Genomic DNA, 18,478 nt, shown 5'->3' with positions numbered 1-18,478 from the left:
ACAGGGCAGCTAGGAGGCTGGCCGCTGCATGACTGAACACACTCATCATGGGGGCGTAACAAGGACTGAATGTACTCCGGTGTGATGAAGAGGCAGTGGAACCAGGTCCAGTGTGGTAGTCGGGGCTACAGCACAGCCCCACCCCTCCTGCAAGAGGCTGAGAGAAGCGGCTGGGAACTTAGGGCACGAGAAAGCCCCTCATCCTCCAGGCTGGTCAGCAGCACAGCCCCCAGGAAAACCTGTGCCGTGACTGGAAATGGGATAGTCCCCCTACAGCTGCAGGCTGGGACCCCAAGCCCGTCAACACAGCCCTGGCTCTGCCCGGGAGAGCCAGGGCATCAAGCGTGGAAGGCACCACCAAATTGACGGATAGAGGGTGACACAGAGGAAAAGAGAGAGCAAAGCAAAACACACAAACCCACTGACTTGTGAGGTCAGCTAGCAGCGTCCCGAGCCATGAGAAAATCTGACAAGAAGAAATTCAAAGAAACCAAACAATTAAGAGATTAAATACCTCCTGATGGAGACAATTTCATCTGGATGAATCTATCTAAAAAAGATATGCCAGGACTCTGTAAAGAAAACTGTAAAGTATAATTAAATGGTATTTTGTAGGGGCGCCTGGGTGGCTCAGGTGGTTAAGCATCTGCCTTCGGTTCAGATCATGATCCCAGGGTCCAGGGATCAAGCCCCGCATCGGGCTCCCTGCTCAGTGGGGAGTCTGCTTCTCCCTCTGCCCCTTCCCCCCTACTCCTGCTCTCATTCTCTCTCAAATAATTTCAAATAAATAAATAACATATTTTAAAAATAAATAAATGATATTTATAAATTACCTTAAAAATGTCTATATATAGTCATGTTAAAGGCAAACAATTTCATCAAGATCTCAATTTACTCAAATTATAGTATAAATGTGATGCAATCCCAATCAAAATGTAAATATTGTGACATTTTTATAGAGAGAGGTAAAACGATCCTAAAGATAATATATAATAAAGGTCCCCAAAGAGTTCAAACAATTCTGAAAACCAAGAACTTGGAAGACAGACAGGCAGTGCCGCCCCGTGGGATGTGTTACGAAGTGAGAGAAATCAAGGCAGACAGCCCCAGCATATCTGAGGATTCGCTCTCTACAGAAGTGCTTCCAACTGATGGACGAGAAGACACCTTGGTGAGAAAATGGCATTAAGCAAATCGGAACTCAGGATAGAAAAAAAATCAAGGAGCGCCTGGGTGGCTCGGTCAGTTGAGCATCAGACTCTTGATTTCGGCTCAGGTCACGATCTCAGGGTCCTGGGATCGAGTCCCTCAGCCAGCTCTGCGCTCAGCAGGGAGCCTGCTTGAGATTCTCTCCCTCCCTCTCCCTCTGCCCCTCCCTGCTCTCTCTCTCTCTCAAAATAATAAATAAATATACTTGAAAAAAAAGGAAAACAGCAAATTGTATTTCTACCACAGTGTATCTAAATATAAACTCCCTGCAGAAAGAGAAGAATTTCTTAAGATTCAAAGAATAAGAAATAGCAAAGGAAAAAAATGATAAATTGGCTTCATCAAAACTGCAAACATCTACACACACAAACTTATAAAACAAAGTGAAAATTCAAGGCACCACCGAAAGATAATTCTTAAAACACATCAAACATGTAAAAGATTAGTTTCCGGTTGGTGGGAATGCAGTACTGGAAAACAGTACAGAGCGTCCGCAAAATGGCCCAGCAATTGCACTACTGGGTATTTACCCAAAGTTTACAAAAGTACTGATCGAAAGGGACACGTGCACCCCAATGTTTATAGCAGCAATGTCCACAATAGCCAAACTATGGAAAAAGGTCAAATGTCCATCGACTGATGAATAAAGACGTATGTGTGTGTCTGTGTATATATACACACACCCAATGTATATATGTGATATATATAATGAAATACTTCTCAGCCATCAAAAAGAATGAAATCTTGCCATTTGCAATGACGAGGATGGAATTAGAGGGTACTATGCTAAGCGAAATAAGTCAGAGAAAGTCAAATATATGATTTCACTCATATGTGGAATTTAAGAAACAAAACAGATGAACATAGGGGAAGGGAAAGAAAAATAAAATAAGTTGAAATCAGAGAGGAAGACAAACCATAAGAGACTCTTAACTTTAAAGAACAAACTGAGGGTAGCTGGAGGGCTGGGGTAACTGGGGGATGGGCATTAAGGACGGCACGTGTTGGGATGAGCACAGGGTGTTATATGTCAGTGATGAATCACTAAATTCTACTCCTGAAACCACTATTACACTATATGTTAACTAACTTGAATTTAAATAAAATTTTTTAAAATTAAAATTTTAAAAATAATAAAAATTAATATTAAAAAAAGATTAATTTCCAGTTGAATGTATGAAAAACTCTGACGTTAATGAGTAACAAAAAGACAGACAACCTTATAGAGAAAAGGACAAAGGGCATGACAGGCAATTAGCAGGAAGGAAGCCTACCGAACAAATAAATGTGGGAAAAGCACTCAAGTTCATGAATAATCAAGGAAGTGCAAATTAATTTAACAATGAGATTTCATACCCACCAGATTTAATTAAAGCAATAACTGTTATTGAAGGGGATTAGGAGATGCTCGTGGAATAATGTCAATGAGGTATACCAAATAAAAGATCCTTGTATTCTCTGATTTTAAAATATGCATCTCTCCACACAACCACCACATTTAATCACCCATACTTCACACACAGATAATAGATAAAATTAGATAGAGGGGCGCCTGGGTGGCTCAGCTGGTTAAGCACCTGCCTTCAGCTCAGGTCATGATCTCAGGGTCAAGCCCCACATATCAGGCTCCCTGCTCGGCGGAGAGCCTGCTTCTCCCTCTCCCTCTGCCTCTCCCCTGCTCATGCTCGCACTCTCTCTCTCTCAAATAAATATATAAAATCTTTTGAAAAGTTAGATATATACACACAGATATGAATGTATGTCTAAATTACACTAGCAGGAGACATGTAAATATGAACACTGCATTTTAGGAGTCCAACAAAACCTCCCAATGCCTGGCACATCATAGAACGATGGTAAGTTATTTGTCGATGCAAAGAACTAGCTAATTCATGGGTGATTTTAGTATTTTTGAACACCGTTTTTCCATGACTCTATTTGAACCCATACCTACAAATCTCATGCACACTATTTCCAGGCGCGCTTAGGAGTGACGGTGACCCCAGCAGACAGGCTATGAAATCAACCATGGTACTTAGACGGGAGCGATTTACAGAAGGACCTTCCGAGGACATGGTTTTCCTTATGTAAGTTGAGCAACAGACACCCGAAATCTATTATCCACATTGTCAAGTTGCAATGAATTCGCTGCAGTAGAAAAAAAAAGACACACGCCAGGGGCCTTGTAATCCGGTAAGGAGAGGAAGAAGTGTGCGTAGATGGGGCCGTGGAAACATCCATATTGGGACGCCCATGACGGCACACGGAGGGCCTGCCTGGAAAGAGCCCTAACCTTGCAAGTGTGAGGTTTTAGTTAGTGCGATGGGGGCAAGTCGGCTCCTCGGGCAAACTTAAAGCAAGAAGCAAGCATCCAATCCAGCCTCCAGAGAGGTTTAGAACCAGGAACCTCCTTCTTAGGAGAGACAAGAACCACTAAGGGTCTTGACCAGAGCAGGGACCGAGAAGTCAGCGCTTTAAGCGACTCGATGACCACACCTCTGATGGCACCCACACCCCCGGGGACGTGTCCCCAAGTCAGCAGTGTGGCTCAGAAGGAACCAGAGAATGGAGTGACGTGCACCCTAACAGGCTGCATTAGGAGTGACGCTTGGGGATAAAACTCTGTGGGGTTGCCCACAGAGCCGCCATGGGACCTGGTGGCCTCAGGCAGCCTGTGAAATGCAGAGCACCCAGCACCTTGCATGGTCTTTGCAGTGAGGGGAATAGAGGTCTTCCCTGCTCCCCCAAATGCCACTGTCTGGATTTTCATACATTCACTCTCCCCAGCCCAAAGCTGTTAATGACCTGAAAGAGGGGGTCTGGGTGGTGAAAGAGGGAAACCATGTAGCCCCCAGGGGCTGCCGTCCCATGTGTGGGAGTGTTTGGAGCTGGATCTGTTGGTAAAGCAAGAAGACCAGCCCCTGGCCATTTCCCGCTCACCTGCATCAGCGGCCAGACACCTCGAGTCCACCCGGGGCCACAAAGAGGTCAGCCCCGCCTGCTTTCTGCCAACAGGTCCCTGACCCTGTGGCCAGACGTAGGGAGCTTATCTCACCGGCCCTGGAGGCTCTTCCCTGTCTGAGGAGGAGCTAACTGGAGGGTAAGTCTGGAGGAAGTGGCATCTCAGACTCCAGGCACAGAACTGCGGGGGCGCGGCTGTCCACAGGCAGCAAGAACGACCCCGTCTGGATTTACCCCGTGGGAGTCCTGACGACGGCGCGTCCTGAGGTCGGAGGGGCGTCCCCGTTCAGCATCTTGAATGTGGTGCTCTTCCCGGCCCCGTTGGGCCCCAGGAGCCCAAAGCACTGACAGGAGAGAAGAAGCAGGAGAGCATCCTCTAAGTCGCAGCAGGGAGCATTGACTTCCAGCCGGCTCGGAGCCAACATTTCTGGCTTCCGGGCCTCGCAGACCTTTAAAACCACACGACTGTACAAAGCACTCTGATCGTGGCGTCTGAGCAGTGTGACCATATTGACAATCACCTACGATGAGTGAATCCGTGTAAGGAACGCTCCCAAGGGTGAGAAGTGAATGCCAGGTACCAGGGATCTTGCTGAGATCTCCCGTCCAGTGGGGGCCTGTCCCAACCAGGTCCTAACTGTGTCCCTTTGTAGAGGATGCTAGTTTTTGGAACTCACATCATTGCAATCATTATCACCTTGACACCACTGCATAGTGTGATGTACGTTCTAGGGGCACCGGGGTGGCTCAGTCGGTTAAGCATCCGAATCTTGGTTGTGGCTCAGGTCATGATCTCAGGTCGTGAGATTGAGGCCCGAGTCAGGCTCCACGCTCAATGGGGAATCTGCTTAAGATTCTCTCTCTCAATTTTTTTTCTCTCTCTCATAAATAAATAGATAAACAAACAAATAAATAAATGAAATCTTCAAAAAATAAAGTACATTCTAAAAATATTCTCCCCACTCCCCCTCCTCTTGTCCCCACCCCCAACTCAGACTCTGGGCTGATTCTGACATTAGTTAAGAAAAGAACTATTAGCTCTAAACTCTGACACTCAGCATCAAGTCAACATTTTTGGGGGGTGTTTTTTCGTTCAATGTTGTTTTATATTCCATGTGAAAAATGGCCTTCTTGCTGTCTTTTCTAGACCTAGGCTTTATCTGCCAGTATATTCTTAGCCAGAGATTCTGTGGGAGAGACTGAGTCTGTGTGGTCCTTAAAATCTCCTTCCAAGTCCTCTGTTTTCCGGTGGCATCAGCTGGCTTTCTGTCTATTCACTTCAGCTGACTTCCCTGCTCCTTGAATCTTGGAAAAGTGCCTGGTCTGGCTTTCCTGGCACTGGCCCTACCGAAACACCCCAGGGAATCTGTACCTCTGGATGACAGGAGCTTCCCTGCTCTGCCACCTGCTTTCGCAGCCATGCTTCCCCCATCCCACACAAGGACCCCGCTGCCATTTTTGGACAGCAAGAAGGCAGTACCGCTCGTGCGCTTTTAACCTCACCCAGCCTTGGGGCAGCGCGCACGCCATTACCTAACACGCCACGGGATCATGGTCTTCCATTTCCTACCCAGGTGTTCATTCCTAGAGGGACAGGGACATATCTCAGTCATCTCTGTCTCTTCCACTGGCTCTTGCAAAGCACTTTACATCTGAGTATTTAAACCAGGTTCACAAAAAGTTCAGCAAACAGAACTCAAATGTGACACCTCGGCTCATCTCAGATCCCTGGAGCATCTCCCTTCTGAAGTGCTCCCAGTTTTTCTCTTACCCTTCAGCTTACAACCACCGCGACAGGGAGCAGCAAAACTAAAAATGGCTTGAACTGGAGGTAGGACACATGGTTTAGTATGAGCCAAAGGTTGCAGGGTTAGTCTTTGGGCTGAGTGGCCAATAGTAGCCACAAAAACCCTCCTTCCTAGCATACTGTCCTCTTCGGCCACAGACCACAGCGCAGCACGTAAGGACATTCCTGGATCAGCTTAGACTGGTCCCCCCTCGGAATACTCCTCACTGAACACCTGCTCTCCGCTCACAGTGCGGCATGGCTGCCAGTCACGTCACCATGTCACCCGCCTCGAGCTTCTCAAGAGCTGGGAACAATATGAATGCAAGGTCCCGCTCTTATTTTTAACAGTTAATTAAAAGTAATCACCTTCAGAGTTGATTTCTTTTTATGCAATTAAGCACAAATCAGGAACAATTTGCATGGCTTTTTATCAGTTCTGATTAAACATTTCTATAAGAATTAATGCCATGTCTATAAAAAAATAATAATTCTGAGCTATTCCTTTGATGTGAGTGCTCTTTCCCTTTCCCAAGGAACATTCTACTAGATGGGCTTAATTGGCCATTTAAAAAATACAGAAGTCCAAGTAAGAGTTAGAAGAGGTTCCCTGAATTAATTGGATTGATAAAATATTTGCCCTCAATAAAATGTCACCCCATAGGCCAAACAATGATTAAAACTCTTCAATCACATGAAATTTTTTAAAATGACGAAACAGAATAAACCCCATCCATCAATCAGCAAAGTTTTCGCTGGGGAAAGAGCCGATAGACTCCCTACTCAGATTCTATGTCTAGTGATTTTTGCAGAAATTCCAGAAATCTGAAAGCTTTTGGCTCCGATCGCAGATATTCTAAGCCTAACACAAGCAGATGCAGTTAGAGATACACAGGTTTGTAACAGAAAGGGGTACAAATAGAAGGTCCTTACCTCTCCTCTTCGTATGCCCAAACTAATATCTCGTACAGCAATGGTCCTCTTGAAGAAGCTTCCATAGCTTTTACTAAGGTTGTATAACACGAGAAGGTCTTCACTGGTTCTTCCTTTCAACACTCTGATTTGCTCTTTTTCCACATCTACGTCCTTGGAAGACGTGACTGTGCCTTGGATGGCAGACTGACCCCTGGAAGATGAAGTGAGAGTTCATTCACACCTGGGAACTGGCCGTGGAAGAATCAAAAGAGACTGAAAGGTCAGAGACCTGTCGAAACAGAAGATATGGTCTGGAGCCTGCACTGTCAGCTCTGGTCCATACACCCTACTTCTGCCATCATGATTAATAATGAGAAAGAGTCTGGGGAGCCTAGGTGGCTCAGTCGATGAAGCGGATGACTCTTGGTTTCGGCTCAGGTCGTGATCTTGTGGTCATGAGATCGAGCCCTCCATCGGGCTCTGTGCTCAGGGTGGAGTCTACTTCAGATTCTCTCTCTCCCTCTCCCTCCAGCTCTCGCACTCTCTCTCTCAAATAAATAAATAAAATCTTTAAGAAAAAATAACAAGCAAGAGTCCACGTTCATCCCCGAATGTGAAGGAAACGTTGATGTTCCTTAAAGACAGCAAAGTGGACAAATGCCCAACTAGAGATGCTTCTCAATTTTATGAACAATAAAGCCACTCCAGACTTCTGTGCAAGGCGGAAAAAGATTGTATCACAAGATTATTACACGGAGTCATCTTGTCTAAGCACTCTTAGCAGATAGGTCACTTAAATAAAGTGCATTGTACATAAGAGAGCCTAAACATGGTAGTTACATGAACATGTTGGATTGCGAAAGAGGATCGTACAGCAAGTACTTCGCACAACACCGTGCATGATGGATTTAATAAGTATTTGTCGGGTGAATACAAATTTAATTTCAATTCAAATTTGTTTGCTCTAAATCTGAGCTGCTCCCTTTTCAATCTTCCTTATGATTTTCAACCTGGCACATTTTAATTTTAAGTAAATTTCAATTTCCCCCGTAAAGTATAACATGCCAACATTTCAGTCACTAAATTGGCACAGCCCATGGAGTTAACATTGTATCAAAATCAACTTCCTGGTTTTGCCAATGTGATATTGTCATGTAATATACGACCAAGTTATCATGGTATCATTGGGAGAAGCTGACTGAAGGGTACACAGGGACTCTGCATGAATTCTGCAATTTCTTGTGACCTTAAGCTATTTTGAGATAAAGAGGCATTTAAAATAAAATATCCACTGTCAACTCCCAGTGCCCTAGGTCTTTTCCCTGCATTATTTTTTCTGTGCCTGAAATCACCATTGAACAACTACAGAATCTGTTCAACATACAAACTAGAAGACGAGAGAACACAGCTAGCCACTCAGACGTACATATTACAAGACGCCATTCCTATAACATTCAAACGCACGAGAAACAAATCACAAAAAAACAAGATTGGTGGAAAATTATAGAAATCAGTACTCCAAGATCATATCAGCACAGGAATGCTCTGGAATGCTTGGATTTTGTATTGGGAACAAGGATTACACTGTGGATTTGAAATGTATTACTTAGGCTATGTGGGAACTTAATGTATTTTTTAAGACTTATTTTTTTATTTATTTAAGGAGGGGGAAGGGCAGAGGGAGAGGGAGAGAGAGAGAATCTCAAGCAGACTCTGTGCAGCTCGCAGGGCCCAACGTGGAGCTAAATCTCAGAACCCTGAGATCATGCACGACCTGAGCCGAAACCAACAGCCAGATGCTCAACTAGCTGTACCACCCAGGTGCCCCTGAACTTAAATTTTTAAATTAATAAAATACCAACCAGAGAGGGAGGCAAACCATAAGAGACTCTTACTCTTAGGAAACAAACTGAGGGTTGCTGGAGGGGACTGGGGTGGGGGGATTGGGAGGCTGGGTGATGGACATTGGGGAGGGTATGTGTTGTGGTGAGAGCTGGGTGCTGCGTACCTGCACCCCTGAAACAAATAATACATTATATGTTAATTTAAATTTTTTTTTAATTTAAGAAAGAAAAACTAAAGAAAAATAAATAATTAAAAAATTAAAATTAAAAAAAACATAATGGTTTTTAATGTGTTTAAAAAAAAAAAAGAACAAGAAGAGTGGTTATGGGGGCGCCTGAGTAGCTCAGTTGTTAAGCATCTGCCTTCAGCTCAGGTCATGATCCCAGGGTCCTGGGATCGAGCCCCGCATTGGGCTCCCTGCTCCGTGGGGAGCCTGCTTCTCCCTCTCACACTCCCCCTGCTGGTGTTCCCACTTTGGCTGTGTCTCTCTCTGTGTCAAATAAATAATAAATAAAATCTTAAAAAAAAAAAAAAAAAGCAACAGTGGTTATGTCCAGAGTGGTTAATGGAACACGGTCAACGGAGATGCTGACAGCACTCTGTCTGGGAGAACGGAACCTGGGTATGTTCAGTGTGTGAAAATGAATCCAATTTCACGCTTTTCTGTTGGGTGGTTGCTTCCCCCTCTTCTGGCAGGCGTGCGCCTGGACCCTTCAGCTGGCCTGGCCTCCCGCTGTCCTTTTCTGACTCGAAGAGGAGAGAGCGAGCCCTTTCTTCCTCCCGTTTCCGAGACCCATGCCCAGGTTCCCCCATCAGCAGTTCCGACCCTTCCCTCACTGGGAGCACCTGGGGGGCTTTACAGGTCCCCCCTCAGGCTCATCCCCAGAGTTTCTGATCTCAGGGTTCCAGGTAGGGCGGGGGTGGGAAAGTGTATCCGCTTACATCTCCAGTCATTCCAGCGGGCACCGGACAGCAGCCTGATGTTTTGTCATTGGCCACCTCACAGCCCAAGACACAGTGCCCCCAGCTGTGCTCAGAAATGCGCCACTTGGCCACCCTTCCACTGAACAGCACAAAGCCAGCATCTACACTACAGAGGAAGGAGATGCCTGCACACCAGAGAGCCCAAATGCCCAAGGGCAGCAGAGAAATGCTTCCCGGGCAGCCTGCCTGCTCGCACCCAGCCAGCACCTCGGGCACCCAGGGCCAGGTCAGCTCCAGACCCCAGGGAGTAGGCAAGAACGCCCCCAAACGCCCTCAGCCTGCCTGGTGTTGGGCCAGGGCTCAGGTTCTCATGGAGATTTGGATTCTGAGCAGACAAGCAAAGACCAGCAGCAGACACAGTTCAGGGCCACTGCCTGGGACGGGGTGGGGGGGCGCAGACACTATCGCTCCCAGATGCAGGGGGCGGCATCTTCCCATCTGCTCGCACGACTCAACTATGCCAGCGCACGGTATTCCCCGCGGGAAGGGACAGACGGTCAAGCAGGGCAGAGCGACGCATAAACATTACAAAACCACACTGTGGCCGCAGCAGAGAGAGACAGGCCAAGACGGGAAGGCTGGGAAGGCATCAGGCCAGCCCTGGGAGGTGGGGAGCAGCACGAGGCGGGTGCTGGAGTTGGGGGAGGTCAGTCCTGCCAGAGGCCCCGACTGAGCAGATGACCAGAGGCCAATGTCACCCGTGGGGGTCAAGGGAGGGTCACAGAGAACGTCACTGTGCATGACGTGCCTGATTTGAGGGGGCCTGGCTAAGAAGCTTGCAGTTCCTTGTTTTGGCAATGATTAGTGACCCGGTCAGATGTGGATTTTTTTTTATTTTTATGGATTTTTTTTTATTTATTTGACAAAGAGTGAGAGAGAGCAAGCACAAGCAGGGGGGAGCAGCAGAGGCAGAGGGAGAAGCAGACTCCCCGCTGAACAGGGACCCCTGACGTGGGGCTCGATCCCAGGACCCCTGGGTCATGACCTGAGCTGAAGGCAGACGCTTCACCGACTGAGCCGCCCAGGCACACCCCCAGATGTGGATTTATACGTTAATTTAGCGAGACGGTCACTGTAGTAGTCACCCATAAGGAGGTGGCAGGCAACTAGTGTGTCAGTCACTGCCCCGAGGCCCCCACACTGACAAAGGACAAGAAATACTGATAATGCACTGTGCATAGCAAAGGCATTATTCTAAAATATGGTTGAATGTATGGTCCGCCAAGTAAGACAGGGAGTCTTCGCTTTTAAAAAGAAATCTTATGCTCCCAGAGAGAATGGGGCACCCTGAAATCCGCCCAAGTGGATTGTACGGTCTAGGTTTTAAAACAGATTAAACTCGTGAGGGCCGATCACGGAACCAATCCTGTTTGAAAGGCCCTCAGGATTCTCTTCCAAATTCAGTCAGACACTGGAAATCTCCAGACTCCAGAGGGATTGTGGCCAATTCAAGGGAGCTTTGGGATTTATACTCAATGAGGCTCGCTGCTCTAGCAGACTGAAAGGAATTCTAAAGGGAGCACGTCATGAAATGACTGACAGGAACAATTCTATGAAGGCATCACCACAAAATATTCACAATGTGTCCGCGATCCTTAACAGGTTCTCCAGTGACACAGACCTAATTAGTAATTTCTCCATAAAGGATCCGTCTCGGAGTTGAATTTAGAGAGACACGTGCAGCTTGGTCTTAGAAAGACCAAGATGATGGACGGGGGCCACGTGGGTCACAGGGAGACGCACGCACTGTGAGGCCGACACAGCAAAGCGCATTTCCTCCCTATGTGCCTAGAATGTGTTATCTGACAATACTCTAGACACCTGTGCAAGCCGCCTTAAATCTCACTTAGAATAATAGAGACGCAGGGTGCCTGGGTGGTACAGCGGTTAAGCGTCTGCCTTCAGCTCAGGGCGTGATCCCGGCGTACCGGGATCGAGCCCCACATCAGGCTCCTCCACTATGAGCCTGCTTCTTCCTCTCCCACTTCCCCTGCTTGTGTTCCCTCTCTCGCTGGCTGTCTCTCTCTCTGTCGAATAAATAAATAAAATCTTTAAAAAAAAAAGAGAGAATAATAGAGACGCGTGCGTGTGTGTGTGCGCATGGGCCACATTATATATCTACAAATACATACACATCAACATAACTATAAATAAAATATATATTATATACAATTATGTATTTACATGTGGGATATATGTAAATGTATTAATAAATGTTACATACATATGTGTGCATACATATACATATATACGCACACACGTATATATACATTCCTTGTGCTATTTGACGTTCATTGTCACCTAACAAAGAGAAGAACACAGCATTAATGGCAACAGGCAGGATCTGGCAAAGGGCAAGTGGTTATCAGTGCTGACCTTCCATCCATTCCTGCAAGAAGTTAAAGTCATTTAGCCATAAAAATAAATTATTTGAGGGGTGCCTGGGTGGCTCAGTGGGTTAAACCTCTGCCTTCGACTCAGGTCATGATCCCGGGGTCCTGGGATCGAGTCCCATGTCAGGCTCCCTGCTTAGTGGGGAGCCTGCTTCTCCCACTGCCTCCACTCTGCTCGGGCTCTCTCTCTCTCTCAAATAAATAAAATCTTTATAAAAAATTAATTTATTAATTAGTTTTGTTATGGTATCAAGTAAATTCGTCCTAGACGCTACAATCAGAGTAAGAGGGAAATTGAGCAATTTCAAAGGGGAAAATTAAATAATTAGAACAATTATCCCGCAGAGGTTGGCACTTTATCTTTTGACATTCTCCTTCCTAGCTTTGGTGACTCACATCAATCAAAAAAGAAAAAGAAGAAAAGAAAGAAAGATGGAAAGAAAAGAGAAGAAAAAGCAACATAAAATCAAAATCTTCACTCATTAGCACCGTGGATCACAGGAATGGGACACATTTCTTGTCTTGCCATCTCCGGACGGAGCTTTCTCTCCCTCTTTGTTGAACAGGTGGCGCCCTTCTGGGCTGAGCCGTGCAGGACATACCGTGGCCGCTGCAGAAGGTCCCAGTGCAGCAAAATCCTCAAGAGGAGAAGCACCGTGCCTTGTGACGCCAACTGCACGAAGATCCAGCCCAGGAAGTTCATCTCAAAGGGGCTCACATAGGAGTCGATGCCAAAGTTGTGGGTCAGGTCATATTTGATCTGATTATAGCAGAGTTCTATCAGCCCCTGACCCAGGCAGAACTGAGGGAAAATGGTGAAGACCCACTTGAGGACGTCATAGATGTTCTGTAAATTCTGTACAGTGAGAGAAAGGGGAAATATATCAAATGGAAAGCGGTTCGCACCCTCCGTCTCCCCTTGTGGGTCCTGCGTCCAGGTCCCCCCTGCCCCAGCCACGCGGTGATCGGCGCAGATGGGCATCGAACCAGAGAGGATTCCTCTCAAGCCTCAGGTCTGGTGGTTTTGCCTTGCTGGGTGGTGGGCGTGCTTGGGGGCCCTCACCCACTTCTTCCTTCTGAGCTCTGCTTTTGGATGGGCATGTCTATCCTAAGCCCGTCCCGCGGCTGTACTTTGGAAGCACGTAACTGGTGTGTTTCCCACGCTCACAAGTGGAGAGGAATTCTGTCTCATGACACATCACGCCTAAAGCCTCACCCGCACCTGATTTAGGTGAGACCTCAGTAAAGACTCTCCAGTTGATGCCAGGATAAGTCAAGACATTAGGGGCTGTTGGATGGATTGGATGTATTTTTCCTGCAAGAAGGACATGACTTTGGGGGCTCATGGTGAAATGTTATGGATGGAATGTTTGTGCCCCTCCAAATTCACAGGTGCAGCCCTAACCTCCATAGTGATGGTATTAGGAGGTGGGACCTTAGAGACATGATGGAGTTAAATGGAATCAGGAAAACGGAGCTCCATGATGGGATCAGCGCCTTCCTGTGAAGAGTTAGAGACACCAGAGCGTCCCCTCTCTGCCGCATGAGGACACAGCAAGCAGGAGGTCGTCTCCAAGCCAGGAAGCGGGTCCTACCCAAGAGCTGATTCTACAGACACCTAGATCTCAGACACCCAGCCTCCAGAAATAGCATCAGCTGGTCACGCCCCCCAGCCTGTGGCAGGTGTTACAGCAGCCCGGGTAAGACATACAGGTAACATCCCTAGCCACAGGCCACACAAGTGTTCAAACAAGTGGACAATACTGGGAGCTGTCGCCATGAGCAGGTGAATAACATGCTAAGATGCCAAGGACAGAATTAGCATATAGTAAATGTTCAATGTATGTATTTGTGTCTATGCAATATGTTACAATTTAGTGTTATTACAAGAACAAGGTTGAATAAGGGAGCAGATGGAAAGAGAGAGCAAATAATATAAAATCACATAGAAAATAAAAATATATACGACAGGCTGCATATATTTGGACAATATCATTTTTAAATTAAATGTATATAAAAATTCAACATCTCCCATAAAATTTACTATTTTTTTTTACCATCTGTTGTTTTAAGAATGTTAGCTTTTTTTACAGTGAGATTAGAACTGTTACTATGTTAATCATTGTCCACTAGAACTTTCCGTAAAGGATCGTTTGCCTCCAACTTCAACGGAACTTCACTGCATTTCACTCCCTCAATAAATGTACAGAGTATTGGGAGGTAAACCCAGTGATCACTCAGGAAACAGGCTCAAGGGGGTGATGAATGTATTCAGGCCATATTGTGCTAGGGCTGGGACTCGACCCCGATCATTCTGGCCCAAAGAATAAAACCCCTCCACCCAGGAATGCAGCCTTTGGAGAAAATTCACGGCAAAGTTGGTCCTTTGAGCTGACTTTTCAACACGGCATAGTTACTGTGGTGAAAGACCACAGAACTCCAGCTGCCTGGCAAGGCTATAGAAATAATCATCAAAAATTGGGCTCAGGGCCCCTGGGTGGCTCAGTCAGTTAAAGCATCTGCCTTTGGCTCAGGTCATGATCTCAGGGTCTTGGGATCGAGTCCTACATCAGGCTCCCTGCTCAGTGGGGAGCCTGCTTCTCCTTCTGCCTGCCCTCCCCCTGCTTGTGTGCTCTCTCTCTCTCTTTCTCTCTCTGTCAAATAAATAAATAAAATCTTAAAAACAAAAAGAATTAGGCTCACTGTTTTATAGTCATTCTCTCCTGTGTTCCAACTCGAAAATTCATCTGAAGAGTAATATTTTATAAGTGAGCAAAATCATGATGTGTACGTTGTAACATGACAGGGGATGTGATGTATCACAAATACTAAGGAAAAATGTACCAAATCATCAATTATATATTTCATCCTAGACAATGTCCAGTTTTCCCTTATGACCAAATGGACAGCTTGACTTATATAAATGCAGTCTTAAATAACGTGATTTGGGAGCAACAGAAAATTCAACAAAGGGATATGAATCGTTCCTTTACGGCTTATTGTTTTTTGCATAGAGACATGGAAAAAACACGAACGCTCCGTCTGATTTTTCCTTTAACTCTTGTCCTGACTATCAACCACTCTTTATAGATTTCAACCAGTCCTAAAGGGGCTTATTAATCCCAGCTTTTATGAAACTGTGTCAGTCCCTGAATCAAATAATATGCCACATGAAAGCATCTTCTCTCGCTGGTTATAATGTAGAAACAGCAGAGTATAACAGCTTCCGACTCAGGAACTGGGAACTAAGGAACAGACGTAGTAATGGTGTAGTAACGATAAGGACTTCAGATCTGCCTTAAGGAATTCACAACTGTCCCTATTCCCGTGCGAACAGAGCTGTCCACAATGCATGAACACTGAAGGAACAAGTAATCCGCACATATGAAAGGATATAGCTGCACAAATTCAGAGAATAACAATCCATAAATGTCCAATTTAGGATAACTGTGAATTGATGAAGTATGCAAAGAAAGAAATTACTGGAACTATGAGTTACTCCCCTCTGGACGTCCCTCTCCCTGCAGCCGGGAGATCCTCACCGGTGGGAAAGGAAGATGTTTGAGATGGTAAGTTAGAACTCAAATGCATTTTCTATAGAAATCAGTTTAAAAATTGTGATTTGGTGGGGTGCCCGGGTAGCAAAGCGGTTAAGTGTCTGCCGTCGGCTCAGGGCGTGATCCCGGCGATCTGGAATCGAGCCCCACATCAGGCTCTTCTGCTATGAGCCTGCTTCTTCCTCTCCCACTCCCCCTGCTTGTGTTCCCTGTCTCGCTGGCTGTCTCTATCTCTGTCGAATAAATAAATAAAATCTTTAAAAAAAAATTGTGATTTGGTAAAAATGAAAATGCCCCGAGCACATCACAGTTTGGACACACGATGGTTAATAATGGTTTACTGGCTCGTAAGGCCAATCTGAGAATCTAGTCACCCTGGATTGATTCTATAAGAATGTATTTATTGCTCTATAGCTTACGAGTGAAGATCTGAAATCACCCATTTACGATGTTGGGTTTCTTGAGCAAACAGTATCAAAATAAAGAGCAAAGGAAAAGAGAGACCTTAGCAAATGATAAAATGTCTCTTTTTACTTGTGAACAACTGAGCTTGATCCATGTTTCTGCAAACAACCTCCAGCCTTTGCTCTCTGCCCGCATAAGCAACACTGTAACTGGACACTGACGTTACAGACACAAAGGCTCCCGGGTCATCTCCTCTCTGGTCCAGGTGATCCCGATCCTTTTGCTTTTGTCCTGTGACCCCGTCCCCTAGAACTTTCCCTTCCCACCACAGGGAGTGTCTACCCTGTGTCTGCCTTCCTTCCTCCTTAGTTCACGGGGATCACTCCGAGTGGCCCCCACCCTATCAGAGATCCGTAGGGCTGGGAGGGAAATCGTGCGCTGCCCCTACCACCCTCCACGTCCTCCTGAGGCTAAAGCCCGATAACCGTATTGGGGTTTTCTACTTAGAGGACAGACACATAAATACAGATTAGTGTCAACACTAGATCTGCAAAAATCACCAAAACAGATTGTTTCCTTCCCTGAATGCATAATGAATGTATCCGTACTTAGGGCTTCCACACAAACGTGGGGCATAAAACTACGAGCCACACTGGAGAGTGGGCCATCTCTACAAGCCCAGGGCTGAGCAAGCGAGCCTGCCCTGATGAGGCTGACCTCTATCGTCCCCGACAGCACCCCCGACTCAGAACTGGGAGGTCTGGGCCTTTCTCAGGCTACCTTCTCAGACCACTAGTCAATCAAACACCAGGACGACTAAGGAATTGGGGTCCAGGAAGACAGAGAGCCAGAAGGGACAGTGGTCAGAGCTGACAGCAGAGAGCAGGGATGAAAAGGACAGAAAGAAGGGGATAGAGGACAACGCAACACTCTGATTTCTGTCCCCAGGGGTAGCTCACCGGAAGCAGAGGAGGAGTTAAAGCAGACAAGACCCAGGCAGGCTTCAGGGGGAGAAGGCGGAAGGGAGCACGGAAGGGACAGAACTCAATCTAGCTGGACTGAGACGCCTGCTGGGGATCGCACCCAAAGTGACTCGCTAATGTGAACACCTGCCGGAGAGAGGGTTCTTGGAGAGGGATCCCCTCACCCTCTCCCTGGGCGAAACGGAGCCCCTTCTTGGGCAGCCCTCTGCTCTGACGGTCTGAGAGTAGCAGAACTAGGTATGTTCTAGGGCTCACAGGGAGGAGGGCAGAATGGGCCCGATCATCCGGCCCTCCTGCGGTCGGAGCGCGTGCTCGGCCACGGCAGCCAATCCCACCCCGCAGCACGTGATCCCAGAGAGACGGATCTGCCCCCTACTCCTGTGACACCGGGATATTCATCCACCCTCCCGACCGCCGATCAGGAACTCCTCAACAAACAGGGAGCCCAAGCTCAGCTCTCACAACGGCACCATGTTTGTGTCCACCCGGGGCGGGTTCTCTTTCTGGGGGCTAAAGACAGTGGACAGTAGCTCGCTTTCCTTTGCTTGCAGCTGGAAAAGCAGCAGAAGGGGCACGAGCCAGCATCCCCGCTGCCCTGAGAGGCGCGGCCGGAGCCCACTGACCTGAGCTTTGGAGACGATGGCGAGCAACCTGGGCATGGTGGTCATCAGCATGGTGCAGAGCCCGAAGATGAAGTTCAGGGACACGTACGAGATGAAAGCCACGTCCGGACTTGAGAAGATTCTGGACATCAGATACATCCACGGGAGAGTGGCATATCTACGGAATACAGTGAACAGCCACGTCTGTCTTCTTGGAACATTTATTGGTATAAGGACAGAAGCGTGGATGAGTTTTGTTGATCTGCTCATTTTCCCTCCGTTAGTGAACAGAATCCCAGTTTACAACAAATCGCACGGTGTTCTCTGAACACAGAGCACATGGGGGTGGCTCCAGGAAGCACTGAGGATAATGGCCGCAGCGCTGGGGAGGGTCAAGAGCTGGGCCACGTGGGCACCTGCCCCTGGAGCTCCGTGAGCTGGAGGAAGTCTGCGGACGCCCCCCCCCCCCGCCCTTCCGCCAAGGGGGCAAGCCTGGCTCTTGCGTCTTCGCTCTGGTTCTCGTGAGTAAAGCACAAACAGTTCCTACGTCTGGAAGTGAGAATCAAAAGCTGTGAAGAATGGAAAGCAACTGAGCTCTGTAGGAACTGAAGGCGTGAAAGGGCACCTGGGTGGCTCGGTCGCGTCTGACTCTTGATTTGGGCTCAGATCATGATCTCAGGGTTGTGGGATCGAGCCCTGTGTTGGGCTTTGCTCTCAGGGCAGAGTCTGCTTGAGATTCTCTCTTTCCCTCTGCCCCTCCCCCTGCTTTCTCTATCTCTCAAATAAATCTTAGAAAGAAAGAAAGAAAGAAAGAAAGAAAGAAAGAAAGAAAGAAAGA

The 18,478-nt window shown here is 47.0% G+C and overlaps 1 protein-coding gene across 1 annotated transcript in view; it reads right to left on the bottom strand.

Moving 5' to 3' along the window:
- ABCA13 (ATP binding cassette subfamily A member 13) overlaps positions 1-18,478 on the bottom strand; it is a 369,975-nt gene that overhangs the window by 77,406 nt on the left and 274,091 nt on the right. The window contains 3 exon segments of the mRNA XM_040644577.1: positions 4,405-4,514; positions 6,890-7,082; positions 12,696-12,949. Of these exon segments, the coding sequence (XP_040500511.1) occupies positions 4,405-4,514; positions 6,890-7,082; positions 12,696-12,949 (557 nt within the window).

Source organism: Ursus maritimus, unplaced genomic scaffold, assembly GCF_017311325.1.
Source record: "Ursus maritimus isolate PB19 unplaced genomic scaffold, ASM1731132v1 scaffold_3, whole genome shotgun sequence".
Lineage (NCBI taxonomy): Eukaryota > Metazoa > Chordata > Mammalia > Carnivora > Ursidae > Ursus > Ursus maritimus.
This window is presented reverse-complemented; position numbering and strand designations above follow the sequence as displayed.